This window comes from Staurois parvus, unplaced genomic scaffold (genome assembly GCF_062004578.1).
Source record: "Staurois parvus isolate SC_StPar_1 unplaced genomic scaffold, SC_StPar_1.0 ptg000153l, whole genome shotgun sequence".
NCBI classification, from domain to species: domain Eukaryota; kingdom Metazoa; phylum Chordata; class Amphibia; order Anura; family Ranidae; genus Staurois; species Staurois parvus.
The window spans coordinates 511,534-531,703 of NW_028317949.1; the positions used below are offsets into that span (position 1 = coordinate 511,534).

At 40.4% G+C, this 20,170-nt stretch overlaps 1 protein-coding gene across 1 annotated transcript; it reads right to left on the reverse strand.

The window, feature by feature from the left end:
• Positions 1-1,878: 1,878 nt before the first annotated feature.
• MED10 (mediator complex subunit 10) lies at positions 1,879-19,304 on the reverse strand. The gene is made up of 4 exons (XM_089674817.1): positions 18,978-19,304; positions 14,088-14,171; positions 4,861-4,963; positions 1,879-2,392 (listed from the first exon to the last, which is right to left on the reverse strand). Exons 1-4 carry the CDS (start codon positions 19,097-19,099, stop codon positions 2,294-2,296), a joined length of 408 nt encoding a protein of 135 aa, XP_089530943.1. The 5' UTR covers positions 19,100-19,304; the 3' UTR covers positions 1,879-2,293.
• Positions 19,305-20,170: the final 866 nt, after the last annotated feature.

A 20,170-nucleotide genomic window follows, 5' to 3' on the forward strand; every position in this document is an offset into this window, starting at 1 on the left:
CTCAAAGATTAAATACGAACACTTGGAAAACACATCAGATTTCAATGGGGAAAAATCATGCTGGATATCTATACTGATATGGACTGGGTAATGTGTTTTGGCATTAGTGATTCCTGTATGGCAGATGAACTGTAGACATGCATCTACAAAAAAACAAATCCAAGTCAAACAATGAATTAAAATTACAAAAAAAAAAAAGAACCAACTCAATTGTTGCATGATAAGAAGAGAATGGTAGTTGAGAATAATCATGTTCACTGTTTGATGTACCTATTGTGTACAAAGGATATGCATACTAATGTAGGTTTTATATTTGACATTCTTAGCAAACTGAGAACATGAAAAAAAAAAAAAACCTGTAGCATTATCTCTGAATATGAAAATGTGACATTACTTAAACCTTTGTCTTTCCAATTACACCCCCCCCCCCCCCATTTTAAAACTGAACACAAAAATCACTAATGTTTTCTGTACTACTAATCTTTAGACAATGGTACACATTCAATATTTTTGGTGCAAGCGCATACAGCAGTGCAGTAGGACCCTATAGTACAGGCCTCAACATTTTCCACTCACCTGCTCGCATTTGGCAATAAGAAATAACGTGAGGCAAGTCAATGGTAGGGATGGCAAGACATGTATCCCGTCAAGATCGGTATCCCTCATACGAACTTTACATGCGCTGGATTCAGACACAGGAAGCCAAGCCCTGAGCTTACATGTGTAGTGGCAAGATATGTATCCCTTAAAGATTGGTATCCCTCGTACAAACTGCACATGCAGCAGATTCAGACACAAGAAACCGAGCTAAGCAGGATCGGTACACAGATAAAAATTGTTACATGCTACAAGTTGATCAGGACAGAGGCTGCACAAAGCGGGACACAGGCACAATCACTTAACTCCTTACATGCCAAAATGACAAACAGGAGCACAGGAATGACACAAGCTGGAGCACCTTGACAGCCGAGTGGGGACACTTGAGTCTTCATTATTAACAGTGTCATTCCAAGGATATAAAGAGTTGATATGGGATTTCACAGCAAATATAGCATGAAGATGGTGGGGAGGGGAAGGTGGTAGCAGTCCGCTAGAGGGTTCCTTCTGTAAGTGGGAGCTCTGATGGTAAAGGAAGACATGGGGATGGAGGAGAACGAGATGGGATGGGGGAAAATGGGACTGGAGGAAGAGGACGATCACATGGGATGGAAGAGATTAACACTGCTTTATATTAATATTTGTTTTTGTACCTTTATTCAGCATAAAACATGTAACAGTGAAATTTCATGAGATAATTTATGAGGGCGTGTTTAGGGGAAGAATTAGGGGCAGGGCAAGTGGTGGAGTGTAACTCTCAAGGCCTGGCTAGTAGCTCAGGACTTGAAATTTTGAGCCCTGTTATAGTATGAATTCACAGTAGTACCCAGAGATAAACAGCATAAACCTTCCTTCCCTGCCATGCACAGTTCTAGAGCACTGCTGGAGGGTTCTTTTTGTAAGTGGGGGCTCTGAGGGTAAAGGAAGACATGGGATGGAACAGAGGAGACTGGACGAGAACATGGGATGGAGGAGATGGGACTGGGGAAGGAGGAGGACATGGGATGGAGGAAGTGGAGGATATGGGATGGAGGCGATGTTTACATTACTTTAATATTGTTAAAGTTGCTGTTAATATCTTTGTAACTTTATTCTGCATAGAACATTTAACAGTGTAATTTCATGAGATAATTTACAAAGGTTTGATTAGGGGTGGGGCAGGGCAACTGGTGGCAAGTAATTGAAGGCCTGGCTAGTAGCTCAGGACTTGAAAGTTTGAGGCCTGCTATAGTATAACTTCAGAGTAGTACCCAGAGATACAGCATAACATTTACCACAAAGTCATTCTAAATAACATTTATTCATAACACCAGATCATAGTTTCATAAATATAAATTGTACAAAAATGGCACTGGAGGAAAAAAAAAAAAATGCTGAACACATTAAATGACAATATTAAAACAAAAATTGCAGCACAGGAAGTGAAACAATTTCACCTTTTCCTACAATTTTAAAGAGTTCACATATACTAGAATTGTCTATTAGAGGGTTCATGTGTACTACAAAGTTTTGTGAATCCAAGTGTAAATTAGAGAAGAAACCATGATCAGAAAACTCATCCTACGATGATGGATCATGTATCCATTTACAGTTATGGATAAGGACTGTTTGCATTTTTCTCACAAGTTACAAAAGCAAGGTCCATAACAATCTTCTTTGCAAGGCTTCAATATGTTGCCATTTTTAGATTGGCATGTTAAGATGGTGGATGATCCTCGCCTCTGACGGCCTTGTATTTTGCCATGTCTTCTGGAAACACTTTGGAGAGCTCTTGGATTAGAAGGCTTTTGAATTTCTACAAAATGAAAATGAAGAATAAACTCAGAGGATATTAATAAAATGTATCAACTATACAAGGACGCTTTCCACTTATAAGGTTTACACTTGTAAATACAGCATGGGGAGCTATAAATGTAAGGGCTCATGTAGACAGTGGGTCTTGTCAAATGCAATGAAAGCCTGAGCCATCTCCTCCCACCCCCTTCATAGCCCAGCGCTCCAGTAAGCGCTAGAGGGGCAGAGCAGAGAGCGGTGATTGAAAATCACCATTCCTTGCTCAGAGCAGACTCGAGAGCTGAGAGATCAGCAGTCAAGTGATCACTCCCAGGCTTAGAGACAGCAGGGAATGCTGCAGCAGGTAGGAAAGGATGCATTTTTTCAATCCTGCAGTTCTCTTAAATCCTCCATAGAAACATATTGAATGGGTATACTGACTAGACTGACCTTCCCATTTCATACCATCAACTTGCAACTCTGTGGGTCTGGCGAACTCTTAACAGCACAGCTGATTGATTTCAATGAAGAGGCTCTGTAACCGCACCTTAATAGCGCCTATGGCATGTTAGTAAAGCATCTGTAAAGTGGTAACTGGGCACTGGGGGAGAGGTGGTGGTGGTCCCTGTATCTCAGATTACACAGGAAATGGCTGGAGCTCTTCTAGTTCCCCATTTCCCAGTTTGTACAGAGCTGTTGTGTGGTAACAGTAACCAGCAATATTGACAGCGCCAGGCAGAAGCAAAAAAGGCACTGAGCATCATCAGTGGCAAAGCTTTTTTTTCCCCAGAAAAGTTGAGCTAGACCAAGTAAAGTGTCAAAGATCAAAAGTATACAAATCCATCTTGCCGAGAATACACAAAACACATCTGCCATCACACCAAAATCTAACCATGCACCAAAGTAGATTTTCCTCTGCATCACTTCCCCTTTAACCATTTCACTGCCAGGTCCACAGGGTTTTCGCTTTTGTGTTTTTTTAAAAACCACAATCCAGTGGCTGGTAAAATAGATTACACACGGTATGCCAGAACAATGCAAATAATGCATGTAGAGATACATTATGCCAATCATACAAAGATATTCTAAAGTAGCACTGACAGATTTGTTGGTACTCCTAGAGAAAAAAAAAAAAACAAAAAAACAAAATGATAAAATAACTGGATCATAGCGATATTTCAAATTGTTTTTGTAATTAGTACCGCACAAGTCTTCAATCTTGGAATTAGTCAGCCTATTTAAATGTAGAAAAGTATTTATGCGGTTTGGTATCATCGTGTGCAAAGAGCAGAGTTGTTTGAGGAAATAAGAATAAAAAAAAAAAAAAAAAATCAACAAAAATTTTATATATCAGCATGTCAAAAAAGGTATAGTTACAAAGATAATCTTCAAACCGTTTGATTTTTCCATGATTACAGTTGCAATTATTGTTAACAGGTATAAAAATTATAAGCTCTAAAGAGCAGGGCCCTTGAATCCCTCGTGTTCTGTTTTGTTACTGTATTGTTTCATGTTGTGTCCCCCACTGTAATGTACAGCGCTGAGCAAACCTTTTAGCGCTATATAAATACTGTATAATAAAAAGGTAACTGGAAGTGTAGCCAACCACGCTGGATGAGCCTGAAAAAAAAAAAAAAAAAAAAAAAAGAAGAAGAAGGACTCCAATGTTTAATGAAAGCTATTCTGGAATTTTCTAAAATACATAATGCCAAGCCACAATTCTGGGAAAATGAGACAAAACTGGAGCTTATTGATCTATCAAAGAAAATCACTATGTACTTATTGTGACACGGAGGAAGCTTGGTTATGTTTTGGGGCTGCTCTGCCTTTGACATGGGGTGTCTAGATCTGTGGAGGTCAAATAAAATCTAAAGTCTGTCATGACATTTTAGAGTGAAATGTACTGCCCAGTGTAAGAAAGTGGTCTCAGTCGCAGACCTAGGGTCCCCCAACAGAACAATGACCCAAAACACACAGGTAAAAGCATCCAAAAACAGAGAACTATTCTGAAGTAGTTGTCAAAATGCCCTGATCTGAATTATCGATCATCTATGGAGAGAGTGCAGTCTAGAGAAGACACCCTTCAAAATGTGAGTTTGCTCAAGAAGAGTGGGTCAAACTACCTGTTGGCAAGTGCAGGTCTCATTGAAGTCTACAGGGAAAAAAAAAAAAAAAAAAAACCCACCAACATTTGAAGCGATTTCTGCTACAGGGCATGCAACAAAATATTTGGCATGGACAAAGATTATGGGTTCCTTAACCGTTTTATTTGTATTTAAAATATTCTATTGAATCAAAACATCAAAAGCAAAAAAAAAAGTCCAATTTGTTTTAAATATGGAATACACAAATGATGGATGCCAATTATTTTGACCATTTTCAAGTTATTTCAGAGAATTGTTTTAGTTCTGTTTTTGTGGAAGGCTACCAACAAATTTGTCTACAGCTGTAATTAATCTATAACACTCACAAAAGTAATTCAAATCTTACCTTCATTGTATCAATTTTACCCTTCACCTGCTCATTTTTAGCTAATGCTCTCTCCAGACACTCCTTGGTGTACAGCTGGGGATTACGACCTTGGTCAATGTAACTAAAAAAGAAAAATTAAATACATTTTTAATGTACAGGAATGAAGGAATACAGCTGTATGATCTGAATCGAAGCCTTCTCAATGGGTCTGTTGCAAATCGGTGAAAGAGCACCAACACAGACTACCCATCCTATGCGTTTGCTATCCAAATACATTTATCATAGACAGGTGGCAAAGATTTAGAATTTTAACCTTTCAAACTACATTACTGTAAATGCACACATCGGTGAAAAATATACTAACGCTTAACGTCCCGGTACACACCTGTGCAATGCATTTTAGGTATGTTCATGTTATATGCATTTACGATTGAACTCTATATAAAAGATGATGAAGTTGTGAAAATGCTTCAAAATTTAGGCAAGGAGTTTCTTTAACACACAGGTGTGAATGGGGCCTTATAATCCCATTTACCTGTGTGCATATAAAAAGCACAATCAAAAATACATACTTAATAGGTACCAGTTCATACTAAACTTACAACATGCTCTTTTCAGGTTTGAGACTCGAAAGTCAAAACACAGCAAGGCAACTATGATTTTCAAAGGAGGGACACTAGTTGCAGGCATCTATACTTTAATTTTCTCACGATGGAGTTGCATGCTAAACATACATCTCACTAACTGCTGTGTCAGTTCCAAAAAGTTTTCCACGTATTGCTCATAATGGGATCTCAGATCTACACAGCAAAGATGCAGCAGGAACACTCCAATATTGCAGTCCTTTTTGCTGCTGTAATTGCAGTTCAGACTTTCCTTAATAAGCTACAGAGAAAGGTCTTGTATAAATTTCTGCTGCTACAAGAAGACCATTCTCCAGATCTTGCAGGGCAGAAAACATTGCAGATTCCTGAAGCACCCTTTGCAAAACATTAAAAGTTACCTGATGACTATGTGATGTACATTCTGCTCAGCAAATAAAACACCTAAGTATGCAAAATGATCATTGTAGACTGGCTCAATTTTCAATGTAAGTGAAAATATCTTGATTGAGGCTTGAATGTTATAAAAAGATATCTGGCAGAAGACAGACTACAGTGGCCAAATCTTTCCTACATATGCCAAATTCCTATCTGCCATGTTGACCTTCTCATTTGGCTACTTGGAAATCACAAAAATGTGAATTAGGACCATCTGACTTTTTGCCATGTTCCCGATTTCAATATTTGTTCCAGGTCCGCAAGAGAGCATGTTAAAAAAAAAAAAAAAACATTTTTCATGGAGGTCAGCATTACATCCTTCATGTTTCACTCACTAACCAGTAAACATTATTATAGTTCCCAGACCTAGAACACCTCCCCTACCCTTTCTGCCCCAGATGCATACTTACCCACCCAAATCAGAGGGCTGCATTCAGTTCCTCTGGCTGCAATTCTTCCTTTTACCAAGCTACACAGTTGTGCATTGCATCCCTATTAGACTTCTACGGAATCATCTCATGATACAGGAGTCACTCAAGAAACCACCATTGCGGTTGTAAGCCATAAATTGCCACTATTAAATAGCAAGTACATCCTGCTATGTTCTAGAGTGCACTGGCAGCCCCTAAACCCAGGGGCAATCGTGCAAATCCATAACTTCTATATAAAGATAACACTTGGCCTCCCCAATCACACATGCTTAAATTGTCAGAGGAAACCATCACAGGCTAGTAAACAGGAGAAAGGGCTAAAGTGCTAACTTCATTAGGTAACCCGAGATTAAAATAAATAGAGAAATCTAGGTTAGGGGCTCAAGGAATGCCTGCTTTTGAATGGAAGTGGCAGTGTAGAACACCAAATGTAACTACAGGCACATTTTAAAAGTATTAAGTTCACCTTTTGTACAGGGTGCAACCATATTCAGGGTGTAACATGTTACAAAAAGGACTGGCCCCTGCTCCTCCACTGTGAAAGCCAGCAGGGAATCTTCTCCCCCCACTAGCTATCACAAGTGGGGGGGGGAGAGGAAAAAAAAAAAAAAAAAAAAAAACACACACACACACACACACACACACACACACACACACACACACACACACACACACGGCTCCATCAGCATCACTCATTCACAGCATTCTGTGAATGAAAAAACTATAAGTTCCGACAGCCTTTGCAACTGTCAACTTGTATTGCTTAATGAACTACCATGGCTCATCGATTCTTCCTGTAAGAATATACACTATTGCCAAAACTATTGGGACGCCTGCCTTTACACACACACACACACACACACACACACACACACACACACGAGAACTTTAATGGCATTCCAGTCTTAGTCTGTAGGGTTCAATATGGAGTTGGCCCGCCCTGTGCAGCTATAACAGCTTCAACTCTACTGGGAAGACTGTCCACAAGGTTTAGGAGTGTCTATGGGAATGTTTGACCATTCTACCAGAAGAATATTTGTGAGGTCAGACAACAAGGTCTGGCTCGCAGTCTCAGCTCCAATTCATCCCAAAGGTGTCCTATCGGGTTCAGGTCAGGACTCTGTGCAGGCCAGTCATGTTCTTCCACCCCAAACTCGCTCATCCATGTCTTTATGGACCTTGCTTTGTGCACTGGTGTGCAGTCATGTTGGAACAGGAAGAGGCCATCCCCAAACTGTTCCCACAAAGTTGGGAGCATGAAATGGTCCAAAAGGTCTTGGTATTCTGACACCTTAAGAGTTCCCTTCACTGGAACTAGGGGGCCAAGCCCAACCCCTGAAAAACAACGCCACACCATAATCCCCCCTCCACAAAATTTTACATATGGAACAATGCAGTCAAGCAAGTAGCAATCTCCTGGCAACCGCCAAACCCAGACACGTTCATCGGATTGCCAGACGGGCGCAAGTCATCACTCCAGAGAACACATCTCCACCGGTCTAGAGTCCAGTGGTGGCGTGCTTTACACCACTGCATCCGACGCTTTGCATTGCACTTGATGTAAGTCTTAGATGCAGCTGCTCAGCCATGGAAACCCATTCCATGAAGCTCTCTACACACTGTTGTGCTAATCTGAAGGCCACATGAAGTTTTGGAGGTCTTTAGCTATTGACTCTGCAGACAATTGGTGACTTCTGCACAGTTCAGCATGTGCTGACCCTGCTCTGTCATTTTACATGCTTCCACTTTCCTACAATATCACTTTGTGAAATTTCCTTGCTAGTACAAATTCCACGGTCAACTGTTGGTGGAATTTTAACAGATTGACTTATTACACAGGTGTCAACCTATAACGCTTGAGCTCCCTGAGCTCCTGAGAGCAACCCATTCTTACACAAAACGTTTGTAGGAGCAGTCTGCATGCCTAGATGCTTGATTTTATACATCTGCGGCCATAGAGGTGATTGGAACACCTGAATCCAATGACTTGGAGGAGTGTCCCTATACTTCCAGCAATATCGTGTATCTGCTTGCCTGTATGATGTATGGGCACACAGATACATGGACAGGTCTGCAGGAGTCCTGAATGGCACCAGCGATATGCTGATTGCTGGTGCTATGCTTTACAGGTTCCCCAAAAAAGTAAATCCACATTTACCTGCAAAAACCTGCATTTATTATTTTTGGCTTTTCCAAGCTTGGAAATGAAGGCCCTCTTTGCAAGTGCACCATTTTATTTGCCATGACTACCATATTTGCTGGCATTGGATGAAGCCTTGTACCTTTTTATGTCAAGTATACACCTTTCAATTACTATTACACTATAATATGGTCTCCTGTGAGCACTTTTTCCCTAGACAGTATCAAGCAAACCTGACTGTCCCCAGTGGTGAGAGTTGGTACTGCTGGATGTACCCATTTTGTGGTTATGATCATATTTATCATGTTTAATACTTTTAAGCGGTTGTAGTCAATAAAATCACTTTTAGACAGACATTCCAAAAGCAACAGATATGGATATTTTTGCATTGATCCAACTATGCATGTTTCATACCTAGCTGACCCCCCATAGAAGATGGAAATCACTCATAGGCACTGCTACTATAGTGATCACCACTAGATCTTGGGTTCCATGCCAAGTAGCTACTCTGCTGCATAGTGAGAACAGAAGGATGCTCGCTTAGTATGGATGCCATTGAATAACTCTGGTTGGATGAGGTGGAGAGGATGTCACAATCTCTACCTTGTGTCCAGAAAACACTTTGCATTCACTTAGAAAATTGCAAAGAGTCTGAACGGTGCTCATTCCAAGTGGGGAAACTCCTGTGTTCACCAAGCAGCAGGGCGGACACTTGGGACCTGGAATGTGGTGGGAATTACACTACAACTCCAAAAGTTAGGACATTGTGTAAAATCTACCTAAAAACAGAATGCATTGATTAGCAAAGCTCATACCCATAATTTAATGCACAATAGAAAAAAAAAAAATATCAAAAAAGGTTTATAAGAAAAATGTACCAATTTAACCTCTTCCCACCGGATGTACACATAAATGCAGCCTCCCGGCAGGTGGGTTTTAATGCAGAGAGGCTGCAAATATGCATCACAAAACGTAAACAATGCTGAGCTGAGAGAGCGCACACTCTGGGCATAGCTACCAGTGGGTAACAGAAAGCTTCTATTTACTTAGCAGCTTTCCAATCGTGACTGCTGTAACAGCCAATCACAGCAGTCGAATGATTAGAAAGCCCGCCTCCTGGCGTCAAGAATGTCTTAAAAGGGCAGGGAGGTGGTGGCAAGAAGGGGTTATGAAAAATAAAGTAGCTTTGAAGTTGATGGCCATGGCGCAACCCAAAGTTGGGACAGGGCAACAAAAAGCTGACAGTAAATGGTACTCAAGGAAAAGCTGGAAAAACATTTTGCAATTAACTAGGTTCATTGAGAGTAGGTCAGTGACATGATTTAGGTATAAATTGGGAGAAAAAAAAAGAAAAAGAAAAGAACATCTTAGAGAGTCAGAGTATCTCAGACGTAAAGCTGGCCAGGGGTTTACCAATGTGTGAAAAGGTGTATCTAAAAATTGTCAAACAATTTCAAAATAAAAATTCCTCAAATGAAAAAAACTGCAAAGTCGTCATCATGCCTGACGCCCCTAAAAGCAGCAGTAAAAACATCCTGTGTGCATGAAGCTTTAGGCTGTCAACAGATCAGCCTCTACAAATTCAGCACAGTGCCTAAAAATAGCAACTGAGCATATGCAGAGCAGGGAGAGACCGTGTATTACTGAATTTTGCACAGTATTTATTTATTTTTTTTAGGTTTTACAGATATACCTGCAAAAATGTGGCAACATGAAGTGATGTAGCAGGACTTTATTTAATGACTAAAGTTCCACTTTAAGAAAACAGAAGCCCAACTTCTAGATATTTAACCCTTTGTTAGGACAGACAAATGTCAAATCTAGTTTAAAACTGACAATTAGATCTGCCAGCACAGTACAGACAGGTTTATTATGATAAACATTAAAGCGGTTGTAAACCTCAGACATGAAATATGAACAAAAGCATATCCTTCTATAGTGTGTACCTTTAATTAAGATCATTAAGTGTCATTTCTGTATGCTGCTGTCAAAAGCAGATTGGCAGCCTCAGCTCTGTTCTGAAGAGCTGTGAAAAGGGGGGGGTGTTAGTGTCCCTTCTCTTCAATCAGCTCTCAGAGCTCTCTGCCCCCTCCTTTCTGAACTCAGACAGGCTTATAAATTCAGCACTTTGAACGGATGCAGAGAAGAGGAGACTGCAGATAGACAGGTACGACTTGAGCAGAAGGATTTGTTTCATCTCTGCATCACCTGAGGCCAGTCACTTCACTGGATATATGTAAGGGTTTATAACCACTTTAAAATTACCAGCCACCTCTGCATAGCAGGGGAAAACTTCAGCTTTGAAGGTTTCAGAAAAGAGCAAGTTAAATGTAAGTGATTTTTATTTTTAGATTATGCTATAAACTATGCCAAGTGCAAAACACATTTGCAGATCCCAATTTATTTTTGGGGCTTACACCGATTTTCATGGTTCAAGAAATTATTTATTTATTACAGGTACTTCTATAGCGCCGTCAATTTCCAATGAATGTACAATATACACGTAAAAGTGCTGCATAAATTGACAGTGATATACAGGTAACCTGTAATAAATAAAGTGCTTTAACCTGAAGTACAGCATTCTCTAAGCACATATTAAATTTAAAAAAAACAAAAACAAAACACAGGGTGGGCTGCAAATAGAGAAAGTCCAGAGAGCTTCCACAGATTAATGAATGGATGAAGCAAAGTCATTAATCAAAAAGGTGGCTTTAAAAAAGTTTAAGCCTAAACTAGATTATTAGGATTATGATGGAACCTGAAGGAAAGTAAAAATAAAAATCTTTGAGATGCCTGTGAGGAGCCATGAAATTTGCTAAAAACCTCACTCTTTTCAATGGTGGAAATATGGAAAGGGGTTGTGTCTGTTGCAAATGGTCTGGTGCAAGCCCTGTTAATGACAAATAGCCATTTCTTTGCGGTGTGAAGTCCGTATACATATGACCTTGGGAAAAACACATTTTAACCTGCTGCTGTCAGTCATTCAGTTTAGTGATGATCAAACATGAGAAAAAAAAAAATCAATAACAGACCCTTGATAATAAAGCTGAACATCTGACCTGTTATCTATCTGATCAATAGCCATTTGTGCCATATAGTGTATTTCATGCAAACTTTTCTGTCATTGAGATGGCTGTAAGGACCAAGTTGGAGGGGCTGGACACATTTCAATATAAGCCTGCAGACCCTTGTTCAGGAGGGCTACACTGCAAAAAGACCACCATTGTTCACCATGCCTGGAATAAGATCAAGAACCTGTTTCTTGCAATTGCTTAAAGTACAGAATCCTGTTCACCAAGGAATTTATGGACTAGAGCTAATCGAAATACTATATGCATCCCTACTAGAACCGCACACAAACTATTATTTATGTTCACTCTCCAGGTCAGGAAAGAATGTTCTCTTGGGCGTGTCTGAATAGCATGAAAAGGGTAGTTTGATTTTTTTTTTCCCTTCACGGCACACTAATATTCTACCAGATTTCTTCAACCTCTTTGTAAGCATAGGTCATTGCTGCCTAGATGCCCTGCTCAAAATTATGTCATAGGTCAGTTAAAAATCTATGTACACCCAAACACAAATAAAGTTGTTTAAAATACTTCCTTTCGCTTTGAAAATGTAATTGTGCAGCTTTTTTGATATATTTTTTTCTATATTAACAAAAGTCAAAATGTTTAATACCTGTTAATCCTGCCACTTTCTGCCCTCTGAGGCCTTTAATAGAGCTATAACCAGCATTAATGTCCCTGTGCTTTCAACTAATTTGCTGTAGTTCGCTGGTGGTTGATTGACAGATACTCTGACCATTTACCAGCTAAGATAGAGACTTGATGTAAAATGTATCTGACCCCTTTTACCGGAAAATTACCCGGTTACAATTAGTGGAAAAATAATGGATCTGCTAGCAGACTCAAAAAAAAAAAAAAAATAAAAATAAAATAAAACTGGTATGTTACAGCTGGGTTTTTTTTGTTTGGTATGAGGTTTGTTTTTTTGTCAGATACAGTCGCACTATTTAAAAACAATACATTTAAAATGTACCTGTGTATGCAAGTTAAAGTGTAATTGGTAGATGAAATACAACTACATCTTTGATGCAGGCTGTCACTACTGTCAATAAACAGTAGTGTGGCAGGTGTGTACTGACTATTATTTAACAGGATTTTGAATGTGACTGCTTAATTCTAAAAAAAAAAAACACAAAAACACACACAGCTATGTCCCCAGTTATAAGAGGGTGTGTACACTTATGCAACCACATTATTTTAGTCTTATGTTTAATGTTCCCCCTAAAAGATTTCAATTTGTTTTTCAATTGAGTTGTACAGTTTCTAGGTCACAATAAAAAGGTGGGAAAAGTTCTGAAATTATCTTTGTCTCATTTTTTGTACATCACAGAAACCTGACATTTCAACAGGGGTGTGCAGACTTTTTATATCCACTGTAAATTAAGCATCTAATTTCCTGACTACCTATCACACTTATGAAGGCCCTGGAGCATCAGGACGATGAAAACATCCACAAATTATACAGCGCTTTACAATATAAAAATGACCACATTTTGTAATGAAGGAGAAGGAGAAGGAGAAGGAGAAGGAGAAGGAGAAGGAGAAGGAGAAGGAGAAGGAGAAGGAGAAGGAGAAGGAGAAGGAGAAGGAGAAGGAGAAGGAGAAGGAGAAGGAGAAGGAGAAGGAGAAGGAGAAGGAGAAGGAGAAGGAGAAGGAGAAGGAGAAGGAGAAGGAGAAGGAGAAGGAGAAGGAGAAGGAGAAGGAGAAGGAGGAGAAGGAGAAGGAGAAGGAGAAGAAGGATGAAAAGAAGAAGAATTCCAGTCCAGCAAAAAGTATCTCTGCAGAGAGCTCCGCTATTTCTGACAGTTCTTTGACATTTACAGCGGTTGAAACATTGTATCTATTTGTTTCCGAATAAAAACATCTGTATCCTAAATGGAAACAAATAGATACAATGTTTCAACCGCTGTAAATGTGAAGGAACTGTCAGAGAACTGTCAGAAATAGCGGAGCTCTCTGCAGGGACACTTTTTGCCAGCTGTAGAAGGGATGAAAATCGGCCGATTTTTTTTACCATTGATGGTAACGTCGGCCGCTTGAACGACCGAATTTTCGTTTTTTAAAAGAAAAATCTGCCGTTTTTCTCCCCATCTATGGCCTGCATAAGTGCAAAATCTGGTGCAACACTGCATAGAAACCAATCAGCTTCCCTGTTTTATTGGCAAAGCCTAGCTGAACAAGCTGAAGTTAGTAGCTGATTGACAACTATGCACAGCTGCACCAGATTCTGAGTGCACTGGTTTTAGTAAATCTCCAATGTACGTCACAAGTTTTTAAAAGACGTGTAAGGAAATGTTTTTTTTTTTTTTCTTACACAAAAAGTTGTCAAATTTTTTATTTCTAACACACAACATGGACATACTAAGAAATACACCCCAAAAATACATTGTGCTATTCCTCTCGAGTATGGTGATACCACTTGACACTTTCACAGCCTAGACACTGTGCTCAAACCACCAGAGTCAGTCTATTTACCTAAAAGGAATTACTCCCCCCCCCCCCCATATACAAAAAGGTAAAATATTTGTTCCAGAGATTCAGGCCAGTCAATCAGTTGACAACTCACTCAAATACTTCCAAGGGCACGGTGATGTCATGAAGCTGCTGCCGACACTTGTCTACGTCTGCCAATCCAGTAATCATAAAATTCCTACAGAAAAGAAATAAAAACAGCGAGTTAAAAAAACAAACAAAAAAAAAAAAACCCCACAAGCAGATAGCAAGCCCACCTATTAATTACAATCTCAGTGTAAAATTGAAGACAATTACCATCACCGATTGTTTTCTAGTCAAAATTCATTACAATCTGCTTTATTTTGTTTTGTTTTTTAGAAGTGTCTGCAAACCTTACAAAATACCCAATGAAGTGACTAATCTCAGATGATACACCAAGGTGAAACAAATACTCCTACTTATATTGTACATGTTTATCTGCAGCCATCGCTGCTCTACATCCATTTAAAGTCCAGAATTTACACTGCTCTCCTTCCTGAGCAAAGTGTGATCTGGGACCTGAGTGGAGCCAATGTCACACCCCCCCTCTACACAACCTCAGTGGGAGACATGCACAACTGAGGCTGTCAATCACAGGCTGTACACTGGAGCTCCCTTTCCCACCCCCCTTAATCTCTTGGAGTAGGTACAGCCTGTCAGAATTGACTCATGTATAGCAGAGGAACCAGACTTCAGACAGAAGTCACACTCACTGCTTTGGAATGATACAATTACACACTATAGAAGGATATGCTTTATTCATTTTTCATGTCAGAAATTTAAAAGCTGGTGTCTGGTGGACTGTTCCTCCCACTGGCATATGTTCCAGTGGTGCAGTTCTTTGCTGCATACCCACTCACTCCTCCCGTTTTATAATCTATAATAAAGTATAATTCAAGCTTTTTTTTGGCTTTGATTAAAATGGTAAAGAGGGTTAGAACCCATATTGTTTTTTTCGTACAGGGTGTGCCTGCCTATTGCGACAGAAAACACCAAGGCAGTAAAAACCTGACAGATGTTCTGAAATGCCCCCATTCATTACTTTTTTGCTGCAGGTCTTTTAAAAAAAAAAAAAAAAAAAAAAAACTGTAAAATGCAAGTCTCTGTAGTAAAGGCTGCAATAAGTGTACATACCAGCCAACCTAATGCAGAGATTTTGCCAACGGTGTTTCCTGGATGTCAATACATCTCATACCATCATAAAATTCCAAACTACTTAGCAGCCATTTTCCAATACAGTGCCTGCTTGTTGGCCATGCGAAGTGTCAATTACTTGACCTGCATTTACAGGATATTTAATGCTGAATTTTGGACAACCGCTAAATACACAGATGTAGTACATATAGGAAACCTGGTTTACCTGCCAAAGGATTTGAACTTTTATCTATCCAGCTTGGTCACATCATTCAACCCTGTCTGGCAGGCAAAAACTAAAATCTCTATTGCAGCTTAGTAACTGGTTTTTTCCCAACTCACCTTGTGACTGCAGGTGAAACATTTTCATAGCGTCACCTCTACTTTCCGATCATAGCAGTGTCTAGTCAGACACTCCCTTCACTTTTTGAACATACAAATACAAGGATGCCTTTGGAGGACTGATCATTAAAGCATTACTAAACTCAACAGTAAAATCAGTCTGTATATGCAGCACAGAAGGATTGGTATACTCACTGTGGAACCTAAGGGGTTAATCCTCTTAATTGTGTAAAACCGCTGTTTGACCCCACCTCCTGATCCTCCCCTTCTAGTGTCTCCCTCATCTCCTGATAAAACATATTGTGCGGAAACACTGCACATGCTCAGTTTGGTGTGTATTGCTAGAGGTTTTCAACACTGTCAAGACAGAGGTAAGGGGTTCTGCATCCTCCTAGAGCTTTAACCAGTGCTCTGCTGAACACTGTCACAAGTCTGCTTCAACTGCTGATGAGAAAAGGTATTTAGCCGTTTAGATTTACTAAAATAAGTGCATTTCCATGTTCTGTGTACTTTGGGAGACCAGATATAGTGAATGCAGGGTCCTGGGTTTAGTAACTTTAATATTCCCAGCATAAAGCATTTAAGTGCAACAGAAAATGCACTTCCACTGCAGAAGTAATTTTGGCCTGGTTTATACTTTCTGCCCAGGGGCTGGACGGGGAGTTGGGGTGGTATACATGCCATGCAAAGCATTGCAATCATAGCAAAAACTATAAAGGGCAGTAGCACCACCATGTGATGTGACCATATAATGGACATTGCTGTGGTGTAGTGCTACCAACCCTTAAGAAAAATCCAAGCTCAGTACAACCATAGCTTATGGCATTACAGGACGAGGAGGAGAAGGGAAAAAAAAAAAAAAAAAAAAGCACAATACTTTTGTTGGGCTTGCATATCTAACTCACGGCTGGAGGGTTAGTACATTATTTTTGCTTGTCTTGGAGAGTTTTGGTTATTCTGCTAATGCATCTTAAAGCATTAACAGTCCCCTTCACACTTACAATCCCAGGTGCATGCAGCTCTCAACACATTTAAAGCTGGCTATACACGGTTAGATTTCTCCATTTACACAAATTTTCTGTCAATGATATTGTACACAACAGCCCCAATCCACCTTTTCTTCATTTACCTTAAAGCAGAGCTCTACCCAAAAGGGGAAGTTCCACTTTAAAGACTGTTCCCCCGCTCCCCATTAAGGATTACTACACCTTTGGGGGAGCAGATACCCGCTCCCACTTCTGCTGCAATCGCTAGGTGATTGGAAGTTGTTCTTCTACCCTCCCTGTAGTCTTTTGGGACATGTGACCGGTCCCAGAAGACTACAGGACTATTCAGAAACGCAGCGCTACTCACGCATGCGCAGTGGGCACCCGGGAATGAAGCTGCAAGCTGTCAAAGTTGGGTGCTCACATTGAAGATGCCAGCGCCTGGAACACCAGATGGCCGGTAAATCGGGCTGCGGGGACGGCACTGCGGGATCATGGGACAGGAGAGTGGCTGTTTTGTTTTTTAAAAGTCAGCAGTTACAGTTTTTGTAGCTGCAGACTTATTTTTTCAGTGTGACTGGAACTCCACTTTAAAGGATAAGTTCACCTTTTCTAACATGTTACACCCGTATTCAGGGAGTAACATGTTACGGCTGCAGCTGTCCCCACGTGGGGCTCTGCCCACCCGGCCGCATCACTCATTCACAGTATTCTGTGAATAGGAAAATACAACCCCTGGCAAAAAGTATGGAATCACCACTCTTGTAATATATATATTTGTATATATGACTGCTTAAATGTGTAGAGAAAAAAAAAACCCCACACACACACCACTAATCACAGACAGACATACTTCAAAACTAATTTCATTTAACATTCCAACCTTCTGGATTTAAGAAACACTTAAATAAAAAAAAAAGAAAACTAGTCACTTACATCTGTTTTTGCAGCTCAAGCAGAGGAAAAAAAATGTAATCACTCAATTCTGAGAAAAATATTATGGAATCAAGAAAGGCAAATAAGAGGAGCTTTTGAGTGGAACTCCGCTTTAAATGTGTATAGAAAACACTCCGCGCTATGGATCTCCTAAAAAAAAAAAAAAAAAAAAAAAAAAAAAAAAAAAACACACACACAACACTTGTGCAGCTAGCATATGTGTTCCCACATGTAAAACAAGTAAAATGAAAAAATATGCAACACACACAATGCTGACAATATAGGTGCAAATGAAAAAGAAAAAAAAAAAAAAAAAACTGCTTGTGAAAATCAATGTGTGCTATACCAGATGTCTTCCCAATACACAGCACGTTGACTTCTGTGTTGTATATCTATCACAATTTCTAGGATATACACCACATAAGTCCACATCCTGATATTCAAGCTTTAAAGGGACAGTTCACTATTAAGGACATTTATGTGTTAGTCGTGTGTACAATTCGTGTATAGCACCGGTTATGTGCAGTTTATGGGGTCCTATATGTGTGTATTGGTAAGACATCTGGTATAGCACACAGCGATTGTCACAAGCACAGTTTGTAAATTTTATTAACTCCGCTTTAAAGCCAGAAGGTTGGAAAGCTAAATGAAAATCATTTTGAGTCATGTCTGATTGTTTTTTTCTCTACACAATTAAACGATTGAATGAAGAGTTTCCAAAAGTGGCGATTCCATACATTTTGCCAGGGTCGTACAACTACCAAGTGCCTTTGCAGCTGTTGGCTTGTAGTCCTCACTGTTGAGCAAGCACTGTGGTAGTTAATGGATCCTCTGTCAGTGTGTAAGGGCTCATGTACATTGCAGTTGATAAACTCACATTTAGAACTCACTCTAACGTTTTCCTAGGTGTCCATGTACAGTCGTTTACAGGCAGTTGAGTTTACAGTCTTTTGAACACAACAAACTTGCATTCAGATGTCAATTTTATCAGCGTTTCAAATGCAAAATGAGGCAAATCGCATTTATAAGCATTTGAATTTTTTTTTTTTTTTTTAACTCTTCCAGATCTCAATGCTGTCCAGAGCCTTTTTTCATCATGAAAAATACATGCAAAGCATTTTCAAAGTGCTCAGATGGACAAAACACTGAACACAGGATGTTCCTACCAAGCTTGTCACACATTGTAATGAACAATTCACACCTCAGACCTCTCCCACCCTTGGAAACAAAAGATATGTAGGTTAATGACCATTCACACCTCAGACCTCTTAATAAATTTACCACTTTCCAGTGCATTCTGGGCATTTGGGAGGTTCTCCTGTGCTTATCTTTAAAAAACACTTCTAAACACAAACGCACATAAACACATTATGATAACACAGCTAAACAGACATTTTTCAACCTACATTTTCCATCGTTCTGAAACGTCCCGTGTACATGGGGCCTAACTGACCTTTGTACAAGTTGTGTCCATCTAGGAGCTGGGAGGCTGCAATCTAATACAGGTTTGCTTTGGGGGTGAATATTGCCTCCCTCCTCAGCCAATGAAATGATGGCATACTCACAGCTTCTGGTTGAGGCCGGCCTGGCTGCTCGGTTGGAAATCACTGACTATGATCCCCAGCTGTCGGATGTTCTCCACAAACTTTTCCAGGTGTTCCTCCAGGTTGTCAAACTTCTCCGCCATACTGTCTGTCCGGGTCAGTCTCCCACAGATATCCGGCGCTCTAATGACCCGTCATACCCCTTTATATTCTCCTCTCTCCTCCTTCACCATCACACCTCATAACTACACAGATGGCAGCTTCATTCCGCTTCCGTGTCCTCCTAGTCTTCCTGTTTATACTCCTCCCCTCGGATTCTACACTGAGCAGAGGAACAGAAAACGACAGCCAGCAACACTTCGCGGATACACTCAGCGCATGCGCCATTTCAAGCTGCCTAGGCGCCCTCTGAAGCCGCCGAGGCATACTACTTGCGCATGCGCTAATTGCTTCGATTACGGCTGGTTGATGTAGTAATATGAGTTGAGCCTCATCAGTATTCATCTGGAGCTGCTGATGTAGAGAATGGTCCGGGAGCTGACGTGTGAGGAGAAGCACACACGGGCTTTGTGAGCATTTGTCGGTGATAGGTGCAGATTTGTGGACTCGCCGTCAGATGTACGTGCGTGTGGTGATATTTGCAGCGCACGTCTGACGTCCTGTGCCTAGTGGAACCATGAAGAATGTTGGCTCATAATTGCCTCAGAATTCCAGCTGACAGAATACAAAGGACTGCACAGCGGAGCTGGAAAATGGCATTGTCAGCCATGCGGGTGCTTTCTATACCTTAGTGAAGTTCTATGCAGTCTACAAAATTAAAGTGAAGAAACTATTTTTTATTGAAGAAGAAAAAAAAAAGAGCACACTCTTGTTGGAAAATAATCCGTTTAATCTGCGTCTCCTTTACCGAATAGGCTGAAAAGGAGACTCGCATGCATGCTCCCAGCTAGGACCTGGGCCAGGGATGTGTGTGTCCATAGCACCCAACACCCTTCATCTCTCCCCTCACAGCAATATATCAACTGGAGTGCATAACACACAGAGCAGGGGTCAGGGGTATGCAATGTGGGGGTCAGGGGTACACAATGTAGGGGTCAGGGGTACACAATGTAGGGGACAGGAGTACACAATGTAGGGGTCAGGAGTACGCAATGTAGGGGACAGGAGTACGCAATGTAGGGTCAGGAGTACGCAATGTAGGGTCAGGAGTACGC

What these genes read in the sequence shown, in the direction of transcription:
- MED10 (XM_089674817.1), bottom strand. Translation starts at nt 19,099, where the DNA reads ATGGCGGAGAAGTTTGACAACCTGGAGGAACACCTGGAAAAGTTTGTG. An exon ending in GCCGGCCTCAACCAGAAGCT is followed by an intron (nt 14,172 to 18,977) that starts GTGAGTATGCCA and finishes TCTTTTCTGTAG; the next exon opens with GAATTTTATGATTACTGGAT. An exon ending in GTGCCCTTGGAAGTATTTGA is followed by an intron (nt 4,964 to 14,087) that starts GTGAGTTGTCAA and finishes TTTCTTTTTTAG; the next exon opens with TTACATTGACCAAGGTCGTA.